General features: G+C 34.5%; 1 protein-coding gene across 1 annotated transcript; it reads left to right on the top strand.

Moving 5' to 3' along the window:
- The first annotated feature begins 1,851 nt into the window (after positions 1 to 1,851).
- On the top strand, positions 1,852 to 12,201 carry LOC139894012 (ferrochelatase-2, chloroplastic-like). Its single transcript, XM_071877219.1, has 9 exons — positions 1,852 to 1,990; positions 2,713 to 2,962; positions 3,195 to 3,338; positions 3,656 to 3,757; positions 3,942 to 4,045; positions 10,515 to 10,641; positions 10,745 to 10,897; positions 11,231 to 11,331; positions 11,678 to 12,201. Exons 1-9 carry the CDS (start codon positions 1,905 to 1,907, stop codon positions 12,000 to 12,002), a joined length of 1,392 nt encoding a protein of 463 aa, XP_071733320.1. The 5' UTR covers positions 1,852 to 1,904; the 3' UTR covers positions 12,003 to 12,201.
- The last annotated feature ends 984 nt before the right edge of the window (positions 12,202 to 13,185 follow it).

Genomic DNA, 13,185 nt, shown 5'->3' with positions numbered 1-13,185 from the left:
GATTCTGAACCTATATATGATACGGATGGTGAAGAGGCACAAGAGGACGGAGTGAATCTCACCTGGTCGCCTTCGGGATCACTAATTATCGGTAAGAAAGACTCGAGAATGAGTATTTTTGAGGAAGAAGTGGGTGTTGTTGAAGAAAAGGAGGAGGACAACACGCAAAATGGACTTTGTTGAATTTGAGGTTCTCGATGTTATCCAAAAACTAATTTGTTGTGGGTGTAATGTCGTCATTGAAGAAAAGCTCGAGCTACGTGTTCATGTGTTAGAAAAAATTCACGACAATGCATGCAAGATTGAACTCCTGATTAGTTACAAGTATTTGGCCCCTTTTAATGTTTTTGATTTGTTTCGCGATGACTTAGACTCAAGGACGAGTCTTTTCGAAGAAGGAAAGGATAGTGCATATCCTTATGATTCAGGTGGGCCACGTTTTATTAATAATTGGGTTTCGTATCAAGTTGGGCCATATGAATATGAAGTCCTTTTGAACTTCACCGTGCATGGTCGAGGATTAATTGAAAGCAATAATTAAATTGGAAGCAAGGCCATTGGCACGTGAAAAACAATTAGAATATCACTTGGATTTGAAGTCTATCTATTAGTTTAAAATTTAAGTTTATGTTCTTATCTATTACTAATATTATCTTATCTGTTAGTATTTTTATCATCTCGTCATCCATATATAGAACGGGAGTGTTACTTTAGTTTTCAGTTTTGATTATTATTTGAGTTAATAAAATTAAATTGAGAAGGTTTTTGTTATCTTGAACCGAGAAGGTTCTTCGGGTTAAACCGTGAAGGTTTAATCATTTATCTATCTTTATCGTTTTAGCTATCGATCTCAAATTCCGCATTAGTTTCAAGTTGTAATGACGATTGACGAACATTATATGCACATTTTAAGCAACTTTCATGTTGAAATCATCATCTAAAACGCATTGGATTGATAATTTGAATTCATGTTATCGTTCAATATAACATACTTTTGTTTTTGCTTTGCTTATCTGGGTTCTCTCCAATCGAAAGTTCTTTCCGAATTCTTTCACAATATATATAATATTAATACATTAATTAAGGGGAGTAACAAGGGGAAAACATTTTTTTTTGGAAAAAGGGAAGTAATTTTTTTTTTCTATTTTTTTTCACAAACATTAAGATTAGGTGAAAATATGAATATTTAAAAAGACACTTTGTGATAAATGTTACTCTGTATTATTTTGATCAGAAAAAGCTCGAAGAAATAACATTCATCGATAAATGTTCGTGATAACATTCATCTTAATGCATGTTATTTTTGGAGCGTTTTTTTTCATCTTCTGTAAAGTTTTTTTTTTTTTTTTTTTCCTTCATAATTTAGCCCGATTTAAAGTTTAGGGCTTAGGGCTTAGGACTTAGTAAACACAAAACTCAAAATCTGAAACCCTAAACCCTAAATGCTAAATTATAAATCCTATACTCTAAATTGTTCGTGTTAAAAACTCAATCTAAACCCTAAACCTTAATTTCAAAACTCTATTTCTAAACTCTGAAAAAAATCTCGAATAATAACATGCATCACGATAAATATTATCAGGAACATATATCGATGAATATTATTTCTTCGAGCATTTTATGATCAAAATAATAATATTTATCATGTCTTTTAAAATGTTCATATTTTCATGTAATTTTAATGATTATACTTTTTTTTAAAATTTTTGATTGATATTAATATATATATATATATATATATATATATATATATATATATATATATATATAATTTTTTTTTTTTTTTTTTTTTTTTTTGTAGAAAAGGCAGAATTTTATTAAAACACAAGCTATATCATACCCAAATTACTCATACAGAACCCTAAAAACAAATCACAACATAAATTTTGGTGCAATTCTGTGAAATGAACGCAGCAATAACCTCTCGTACTTTCCCCGGGGTGAAACCCTCAAATTTTGCAACTTCTAAATTCAGTCATAATTCTTCGGTGTAAGTTTTAATATTCTCGATTCTTCATAAACATGATTATATTCTGTACAATTTTGTATCTTTGATCCTTCGATATATCTTGTTCATTTCGCCTAATCAAACATGAAATGTAGCTACTACTACGTCTTTAAATTTCGGTACATAATGTTCTCAAATTCAGATATGGATTTTAAATATCCTTGTATTTATAACTGTTTTGATATTATATTAAAATAAAACTGATCACTGTTCTTATCATGACCTGTAAATTAGGTCACTTTAGTGATCTCCATTGCATGTAAATTTGCTCAGTACTAAAAAATAAGGAAAATAATACTATTTGTCCTTTGAACAGTTTACTTGCTTGTTGAAGACTTTGAAGGAGGTTATTTTCAGTCTTGTGGTGTTTTACAATGAGTTTCTGTACATTTCTTTTTATATGTTACAAAGGTTCAATGTCAAGATATGTATTTAAGATAAATAAATGTGTAGTTCCTTTTATGAATCTAAGATATATGAATACTTCAGTAACGCATTTACGTCATGGTTAGAAAGTGAATATTCTTACAAGTTTTCAATAAATATCCACTTATTATAAGGCTAAGTAATGCACCTAGATGTATATAGATTATGTAATAGCTTAATTCTGGTCGGTCAATAGATTAGTTTTTGTGAATCTGGCATAATCGTTTCTTGATTATAGTGATTAGGCTAAGTTTTCTGGCAACTTTGTTTACTTGCAGTGTGTGGTTTAACGGGAAATCTCAAGTTTCTTTCGGTGTTCAGAAGTTAAAATTGGATGGTCCAATTCATAATAGAGGTATTGTTGGAAAAACATTTAGTTCCGTGGGGATACGTACAAATACTTTGAGTATTGTTGAATCTCCTTCAAATGTCGATGAGGAAAAAGTTGGAGTATTGCTATTGAATCTTGGTGGCCCAGATACACTTCATGATGTTCGACCCTTTTTGTTTAATCTTTTTGCAGACCCGGTATGTCTATTATTACACATGATTTCCTTAAATTTACTAAAAAGAGATTCAATCAAATTAAGGTTCCATTTTTAAAGAGTAGCAATTTCAACTCGTTAACTTATAGGTGTTTGAGGGTCAACCAGACCCGACTCGGGCTGTTTCGACTTTTGAATAGTACTAAAATTGCTTCTTTACGTGCCGTGCCCGCACAAACCGGTTTTCTCTAATTTCTTTCATGATTCTGGGGCAGGATATTATTCGTCTACCTAGATTATTTCGTTTCCTACAACGACCTCTAGCACAACTTATATCTGTACTACGAGCACGTAAAAGTAAAGAAGCATATGCCTCCATTGGAGGAGGTTCCCCTTTGAGAAAGATAACTGATGAGCAGGTAATATTGATCATATATCAATTTTCTGACATATTATATTTCTTTCTTCTTATTTCATAGTTAAATATATATATATATATATATATATATATATATATATATATATATATATATATTGTGTGGTAAAAAAAAGTACAATAGTTGCAAGCAAGGGGTGATATGCTTGTAATTGACTTGCATGTTTCCCACCACAAGATTTCTAAACATTGTAAATGGATACATAATTTAATTTAATGGAAACAATACATTGTACTTTGGTTTTACGTTATTCCCAGTTTCACACTCAATTTTATCATGATTATAGCTGTTTGTTGTAGGCTGAGGCTCTTAAATCAGTACTTGAAGCAAAACAGTTATCTGCTTATGTCTATGTAGCAATGCGTTACTGGCATCCATTTACCGAGGAAGCTGCTCAGCAGGCAAGTAAACCTGTCAGATTATATTCTATGTGCATCCATATATCGAGTGATATAAGTTTTTAAATACAAATTTTGTTCTTTTGACGTGAAATACTAATGATTATTAGATCCAATCTAGTGTGCATTGAATATAGATTGTTGATATGGATGTTTTTTTTTTCCCTGTTTCTATAATTAATGGCAGATAAAGAGGGACAAAATCACGAAGCTTGTGGTGCTACCTCTTTATCCTCAATTTTCTATTTCAACTACTGGATCAAGTATTCGCGCACTCCGGGACATCTTTAGGTAAACCCGCATTAATTGAAAATTGATTTTTTGTCGGTTTCTTGGATTTAGTCCGAGTTGGCAATTCTGACCCATTTGCCAATACACAGGTCAATTTGGATCATGTTTTATCTCTAATGGGTTGATGGGTAATAGTAACATCTTGTTTTCTGACCTACAGTAATCTTCTTTTATAAAAGTAACACCTTTATTTACTTAATCTTGAATATAAGTGCACTCCTACTGTCCGTTTTATTGATAAATTGCTATAAATCCAAATAAAAAAATGTCACTTAGAAATCCAAGATTTTATATGAACTTCTTTTTATAGATAACAGGTCACTCCTTCCAAATTATTTACTCATTTAGTACATATAATAGTACGTAATCTACTTCGTAATTTAGATACTCCAGTTAATTCATTAATAGGTAATATGTCAATGTAAACTTAATTTTCCACTTAATCACTTTTTTATATTCTACCTTAACCATTTTTTGTGTCCTTTTTATAATTTTCTAAAAATGAAACATAAATGTACTCGATCATGTTTTATTGTTTTAAAAACATGTTATTTAAGGTTAAATTTGTATGACATGGTTATGTTGAGGGGCGTTGTACATTAGTTATATTTGGTAATCTTAGTTTTAGGCTTAGAGATGCTCTTAACTATAAAGACTTTATATTGAAATTTCATGATATGAATGTCATTATAGTATCTCAGATATAGTTGTATGATTTTTATTTATATTGTATGAAACAACCAATGCATCACCCGAGTTTCCATTTCAAATTCATAATTTTCTAATTTATGCCGTTAAGGTATGCATTTTCTTCAAAATTTATTTTGCCCATTTGGCCATTTATGAACTTTAATATGTATTCTGTTACTTCTATATAAATGTATATATACACAACTCAGTTTAAAAACCTTTTTTGTACTGGTATCATAACTACTTTGAATGCAAATATCTGTAAACCAATTATGACAACAATAAATCGTACCCTCGCCTCAAACCGCGCATTCCAAACAAAAGCTTAAACTAAGAACTAGTATCTTAAACCGTAAACCTTTATAGTTAGAAATATACATGTTTACTGTAAGTGTTATGACTGTTAACGTTAATGAATATCTCTTATAATATTTAAAACTTGTGGTAAATATAAAAATATGGTTATGTTGTATAATTATTCTTTTGATCAGATATGCAACTCATCCCTATTTGATCGTCTACTTTGCTATTCCCGATAATTTCATGTGTTTTTCTATATATCAATACGTGGATCGAAATCTTGAACTAACTTTGGAAATATATTTTTATTGAAGCGAATTTAGACATTCATTATTTGGTCGATACAAACAAAACATTTGCTATAGTTTTTATTCCGTTTTTATTTCAAATAAAATCTTCAAAATAGATGACACTATGTTTATGTTGAATCCGCGTGTCTACACGCGATTAAAAGTGAAATTTATAAATTTAGTTGATACTATATTATCTCTTAACATACATACTATAAATTATAAGTTATTTGCGTCTTATTGAATTCATATATGTTAACCTTAATTACTTCAAACTACTTTTATTCTCAAATGGTCACCACTTTTTACATGTGTTATTAAATGCAATATATAATATAATATATAATTGAGCATAAAATTTCAAAGATTTGCCAAGTAATTTGTAAGTGTCTACCATTTTGAACAGTTTATATATAAATGATGAAAATCAACATACCATTCAACACCCGTGTGTATACACGGTGTTACAATACATAAGACATACGTATACACATTTAATGTTAGTAGGTAGTCGGTGCAATTAATGTAGTTAGTTGAGTCGGTGCAATTAATGTAGTTAGTTGTGTTGGTGCATTTATTGGGCAGTGCTCGGGTCTATATATATCCTCGTTGTATGTTGTAAAAATTAATCAAGGAAGTGAGATGAGATTATAGAGAGTTTAGATGTTTATAGATATTAAATTACATGGTATCAGAGCGTACCTGTTATCATTGTACCTGTTATCGTTTGAGTCTGTAGTCACCACTGTCATCACCATCACCACTGTCATCACCATCGATCGTCACTGTAAAAAAAAAAAAAAATTGGCCACTTTGGTGTCATTTCCTGATCTCACCACCCCCGCCAATCGATTCAGAAGTCCTCGAATAGCAAACCCTGAAATTTAATTTGAGTTCCGGCCACCACAGAACCCCCACGCGCCGCCTATCTCCATCGCACCCCGTCCGTTCACCGGCGAGTGAGAGCGCGTGTATCACTGTTCACCGTCGATTTTTTAGTCCGAGTGTCTGTCTCTTGATTCCAATCAATATCCTGGAGTATCACTCCATTTGAACGTCGAATTTTCTTGTCAAAATTAAGGCACGGTTGTGTTTATTCTTTTGGTGATTTCTCTCTCTTCGTGTGATTATCCTTGTACTGGGATATTTATAAAGTGAATAAGCCTTATAAAAATAATAAAGATAAAAGTTGTGGGCCTTCTCAATTTAACAAATAGCCGAAAACTTTGTGGGTCCTTTTTATTCATACACTTCTCGTGAAAATGTTCAGGTTATATTATTGTTGGATCTCTGTGGTTGGATGTTTATTTGGAGTTATTTTGTTGATAATATTTACTGATTTAATCCAATATCCCTTAATGAATCTTATCTGCTTCGTTGGGTTCTCTATATTATTAATTATTAAATTCATTATGAGTAATGCCAAGAAAATTTCTTCGCCTTATACGTTCACAATCTCTGCGGAAGATTATGAAGAATATGTCCGATTAAAAGAATTCGTGAAGCTCAAAACACCAATCGCCACTTTTGCTGAATCAGGTAAGTCAAATACATGCCTTTTATCATCCGCCTCTAAATGGGTCATCGATTCTAGTGCTTCAGATCACATGATAGGTAATCACCATCTATTCTCCAATTTTAAATCACAACCATCTCATGTCACAATTGCAAATGGCACAACCTCTCCGGTCCTTGGTTTTGGTACTGTCAACGTCACCCCTTCTATTTCATTGTCATCGGTTTTAAGTCTACCTAACTTCTCATTTAATTTGTTGTCCGTTAGCAAAATTACTCGAGATTTGAATTGTGTTGCTTTACTCTATCCTGATTGTTGTGTCTTCCAGGATCTATCGACAAAGCAGATTATTGGTAAAGGAAGGGTATCTGATGGCCTATACATACTTGAACCTGAAACTAAAATACCACGCTCTTTCGTATGCTCTAAGTCATCATCCCCTTATGAGATGCATTGTAGGTTGGGACATCCTTATCTTCTTCGGAGTATGAAGAAATTATGTCCTGAATTTTCTAATTTATCGTCTCTATATATTGTGAGTCATGTCAGTTTGCTAAACACCATCGAATCCACTTACCTCCCAGAGTCAATAAACGAGCTTCAGCTCCATTTGAATTGGTTCACTCTGATGTTTGGGGACCATGTTCAGTTACTTCCAAACCCGGTTTTAAGTACTTTGTTATCTTCATTGATGATTATTCTCGTGTTACCTGGCTTTATTTGATGAAAAGTCGTTCCAAGTATTTACTCACTTTTGCTCATTTGTTACTGAAATAAAAACGCAATTTCAGATTCCAGTTCAAACTTTGAGAAGTGATAATGCCAAAGAATTTCTTTCTGAATCATTTTCGTCATATATGCTTCAGAATGGTATCCTTCACGAGTCATCTTGTGTTGACACACCAGCCCAAAATGGGGTTGCGGAACGAAAGAATCGACATCTTCTTGAAGTAGCTCGAGCACTTTTATTTCAAATGAATGTTCCAAAACCATTTTGGGCTGACGCTGTTTCAACTGCATGTTTCCTTATAAATCGAATGCCATCCGCTGTCCTTAATGGTGATATTCCATATTCAGTCTTGTTTCCCACGAAATCTTTATTTCCGATTGAGCCAAAGATTTTTGGTAGCACTTGTTTTGTTCGGGACACTCAACCTCACCTCACTAAATTAGATCCTAAGTCCATCAAATGTGTGTTTCTTGGATATTCTCGTCTTCAGAAAGATTACACATGTTTTTCCCCTACTCTTTCAACATTATGTTGTTTCTCGAGATGTCACATTTGAAGAAAAGTTACCTTTCTTTCCGATGTCCACCTCTCGCATTCATCAGGAAATTGATGACTTATTGGCATATGTTGTACCTAAACCAGTTCCCACACCAAATCCCACACAAAATCCTACACCAGATCCCACACCAGATCCCACACCAGATCCCACACCATCAGAACAAACTGACCATTTTCAATATGTATACAGTCGATGCCCCCGTCCTACATTAGCGCCCGCTCCTGAGCCACAGTCATCGTCGGTAGATCCTCCCGGTGAGTCACTGAGCAATGTTTCTAGTAATATTCATGATACTCAATCTTCCGATTCAGATTCTGATATACCGATTGCTCTTCGAAAAGGTAAACGTAAATGTATTTATCCTATTGCTTCCTTTGTCTCTTATGATAAATTGTCCGTCTCTTCTCGTGCTTTTGTTGCCACTTTAGACTCTGTCTCCATTCCAAAAACTGTTGGTGAAGCTTTGGCTCATTCTGGATGGCGTGCTGCTATGATTGAGGAAATGAATGCACTCGATCATAATGGCACTTGGGCATTAGTTAACTTACCTGTTTCTAAAAAGGCAATTGGTTGTAAGTGGGTCTTCACGATAAAGGTTAATCCTGATGGTTCTTTGGCACGGTTGAAAGCTCGTTTAGTTGCTAAGGGTTGTGCTCAAACATATGGGGTGGATTATTCTGAGACCTTTTCTCCTGTTGCGAAACTCACATCTATCAGATTATTCATTTCTTTAGCTGCTACATATCAATGGACACTTCACCAACTTGATGTGAAGAATGCATTTTTACATGGAGATTTGTAGGAAGAAGTCTATATGGAGCAACCACCTGGGTTTGTTGCTCAGGGGGAGTCTGGTAAAGTATGCAAATTACGAAAAGCAATTTATGGTTTGAAACAATCTCCTCGTGCCTGGTTCGGAAAATTCAATGCGGTAGTTAGGAACTTTGGCCTAAGAAGAAGTGCATATGATCACTCCGTATTCTTCGCTTCATCAAACTCTGGGTGCATCTTGCTTGTTGTTTATGTGGATGACATTGTAATTACTGGGGGTGATAAAGAAGGAATTCACAGGTTAAAACATTCTTAAGTACTCAATTTCAAACGAAGGACCTTGGTCCTTTGAAATATTTTCTCGGTATTGAAGTCTATCGAAATAAAAGAGGTATTTTCTTATCTCAGAAAAAGTATTGTCTTGATGTGCTCAGTGATTCTGGGATGATTAACGCAAAAACTTGTGAAGCACCAATGATTCCGAGTATAAAGTTAAAAACTGACGAAGGAGAACTTCTTATGAACCCAGATAAATATAGAAGGATTGTCGGCAAGCTAAATTATCTTACACTCAACCGTCCTGATATTGCTTTCCCGGTGAGTGTTGTTAGTCAGTTCTTGTCATCTCCGAGAACCTCACATTGGGATGCTGTCACTCATATCTTAAAGTACTTAAAAGGTACACCTGGTCGTGGTCTTTTATACCAGAATCATGGTCATCATACTATTGAGGGATTTTCTGATGCTGATTATAATGGTGATCCTGCAACTAAACGATCTACAACTGGTTATTGTGTCTTTGTTGGAGGAAATCTTGTATCTTGGAAAAGTAAGAAACAAAATGTGGTATCTCGTTCAAGTGCGGAATCTGAGTATCGAGTCATGGCCCAGACAACTTGTGAACTTATTTGGGTTCGTAATCTTAGCGAGATTGGTTTTGCTCAGTCCAAACCAATGAATTTGTGGTGTGATAACAAAGCAGCCATTCATATTGCAAGCAACCCCGTCTTCCACGAGAGGACCAAACATATTGAAGTTGACTATCATTTTACTCGAGAAAAGTTAGAAGAAGGAACTATTCAAACACCCCATATCAAAAGTAATGAACAGTTGGCTGACTTATTTACCAAAGCATTACCTGGAAATTGCATCCGTCAGTTTTGTGACAAGCTGGGCATGATCAATATCTATGCACCAGCTTGAGGGGGAGTGTTACAATACATAAGACATACGTATACACATTTAATGTTAGTAGGTAGTCGGTGCAATTAATTTAGTTAGTTGAGTCGGTGCAATTAATGTAGTTAGTTGTGTTGGTGCATTTATTGGGCAGTGCTCGGGTCTATATATATCCTCGTTGTATGTTGTAAAAATTAATCAAGGAAGTGAGATGAGATTACATAGAGTTTAGATGTTTATAGATATTAAATTACACACGGGTTTAAAAGCTAGTTTATGTAATAATAATATATACTCCATAACATTTAAGTTGAAAATAGCATTTTGGGTCAAGCAATCCATACTAAAAGTTTGAAATTTTGTCCGTGACTGATCACTCGGCCCACCCATTTTCCAAGCACTCTGAAAAACATGTAAATTATGATCATTTTCAGCGAAGACCACAAATTGTCAAGGCTTCCTGTTGCTATTATCCAGTCTTGGTATCAGCGTGCTGGTTATATCAAATCTATGGCTGATTTGATTCAGAAGGAGTTGCAAAGTTTCAGTATACCAGAAGACGTAAGATTCTTATTTTAGTGCTTTTGACATTTATAATCTTTAAGTGTTAGGTTTACACCTTTGATTAGTATCTTAGTTATCATATGTGAGTTGTATTTTGTAGGTTATAATATTCTTTAGTGCCCATGGAGTTCCAGTTACGTATGTCGTGAATGCTGGTGATCCATATAAAGATCAGATGGAGGAATGTATCTACTTGATTATGCAAGAACTTAAAGCAAGGGGAATTGACAATAAACACAGATTGGCTTATCAGGTCAGTAATTCAAACCGTATGCTTCTTATAGTAGGGGTTGTGAAATGGGCGGGTTAACCTATTTGACCTGTTAGAGATGCAATATAACTCAACTCTGTCCATCTTTATATTCATGGATCAATTTCTGAGGGCATTGTTTATAAAAATATGAGACTTCATTTTTATACCTTCATTATTTTATTTTTTATTTCCAGCAAACAGTTGTTCTAGCCGTCAGCCTTATCTTAAGCCATCTTTACATCCCATTTAGATGGATAAAAAGTATGAAGAAATGGTATATATGTCTATTATATTTCTTACCTCTGTTTTCTGTCCTTTTGTTCTTCATATCAGAGTCGAGTTGGGCCCGTGCAGTGGTTGAAACCATACACCGATGAGGTACTTGTTGAGCTTGGCCAAGAAGGCGTGAAGAGTCTTCTTGCAGTTCCCGTCAGGTATTTCTAAATGACCATTGCCCTTATTCTTTCTCCTGATCTGATATGTCGAAGTGGCATGATGAGATGGTTCGGCTGGTTGTGTAACTGGTCAAAACGGGCCTTTTAAGTACAGTGAAAACTGGCCGGGTCGGGCTCATCATTTGAATCATTTAATAAATAATGTGTTATAAATAATCTAAATCTTTCCACTTGTGTGACCATTCACCTTTAGCTACTACTTCGAATTCTTCATTGCCCTTTGATTTAAACCCAAATTGACCTATTCGTAAGTGAATGGGTCTAAAGTTTTCACCTACTTACGACATGTCTAAAGATTTATGATGTTTGGATTTTAAATGGTTAGCTTTGTGAGTGAGCACATAGAGACTCTAGAAGAAATAGATATGGAATACAAAGAGTTGGCCCAAAGTTCTGGTATTAAGAATTGGGGGCGGGTCCCGGCTCTTGGCTGCACCTCATCTTTCATAGCGGACCTAGCCGATGCGGTTATTGAGGCCTTACCTTCGGCTACACCAATGTCAACATTATCTACCACTAGCAGCAGCTCTCAACAATTTAAACAAGATCCAGTTAGATATGCTTTAAAGATTTTCGTTGGTTCGTTCTTGGTGGCGCTCATGTTGTTATCCCCGAGAATGCTATCAGCGTTCAGGAAGCCTATCGTTTAGCAGAGTTGAAATGCGCTTTTGATACTTTGTGTTTTTGTTGCGTCTTATAGATGGATTTTGGAATTTTTGCGGGTAGCAAACAGGAAATGTAGAGAGAAATTGTGACAACGGACAACGTTCGCTTGTGGTAGGAACGAAAGTCTGTATTTTGAATCTTACAAAATGTACTGATTTTCAATTTCAATGGGGGTTCATTTACTATTTAGTGTATGTGAATAGAATGTTTTTACATTAGCTCTCAAATTTTTAGCGTAGATATGTTATGGACGACCTATTTTCGCAAGGTCCCCGGTTGCTACTAAGAAACCTTACATACTCGAGTGGTGTCGTTTGGTTACTACATCTGAATTTATAAAGGGAAATTAACCAAAAAGCTTTTTTTTCAACCTTTTATAATATTTAAAAAGAAAAATGTTGCAACAATACCATTGCAAATTAAGAATTTATGACCTTTTGCGAATGGTTATTTGATTACGAGGGTATTTTTTGCAACTTTATTTTTTTTGGGTGAAATATTATAAAAGGTTTGAAAAAGGGCTTCTTGGTTAATTTCCCATTTTATGTACAAAGAAATTTTGTCTTTAGCCGTTTTCTTTCTCGAAAACTCAAATATTTATAACTAAGGGACCTTCATCAACCGATGAAAGTACCTATCAATCAATACAAAGGAAAAACGCGGAACACTTCACACTTAAAAAAAAAAAAAAAAAAAAAAAAACAACAACTAGACAAGCCAGGAAAGCAAGCCAATCCGACAAAACAACCACAACTAATAAGAGAACAACAAACCAAGGGGAAAGACTAGCACCACCGACTCCGACAAACTAAACAAATACTAACAAAGCATACAAACTAACATAGAATAAAATATAACCAAACAAACACCTAACAACCAACAAACCAACTAGCTAAGGACAAAGACAAATCACAAACAAGTTACTCATCCGCGTCGAGAGAAGCTTTCCTCCCTCATGTCCCTATCTTTGAAACCTTGTTGTCGACCTTGTACGACGCAACGACCTTCCTCACACGAGACGAATACGAATACGATTTAGGTGAACAAATCAGGACTCCTTCGAGGATCTATCCAAGTTTATGTACGACCCTAGAGGGGCTAAGCACCGGATGAAAAAAATCTTTAAAAGCGTTAGATGGACTACCTCCCGCCGCCTAGACAGTCTCT

The sequence above is a fragment of the Rutidosis leptorrhynchoides genome, chromosome 2, assembly GCF_046630445.1.
Source record: "Rutidosis leptorrhynchoides isolate AG116_Rl617_1_P2 chromosome 2, CSIRO_AGI_Rlap_v1, whole genome shotgun sequence".
Lineage (NCBI taxonomy): Eukaryota > Viridiplantae > Streptophyta > Magnoliopsida > Asterales > Asteraceae > Rutidosis > Rutidosis leptorrhynchoides.
This window is presented reverse-complemented; position numbering and strand designations above follow the sequence as displayed.

What these genes read in the sequence shown, in the direction of transcription:
- LOC139894012 (XM_071877219.1), top strand. Translation starts at nt 1,905, where the DNA reads ATGAACGCAGCAATAACCTCTCGTACTTTCCCCGGGGTGAAACCCTCA. An exon ending in GAAAGATAACTGATGAGCAG is followed by an intron (nt 3,339 to 3,655) that starts GTAATATTGATC and finishes TGTTTGTTGTAG; the next exon opens with GCTGAGGCTCTTAAATCAGT. An exon ending in GTTTCAGTATACCAGAAGAC is followed by an intron (nt 10,642 to 10,744) that starts GTAAGATTCTTA and finishes TGTATTTTGTAG; the next exon opens with GTTATAATATTCTTTAGTGC.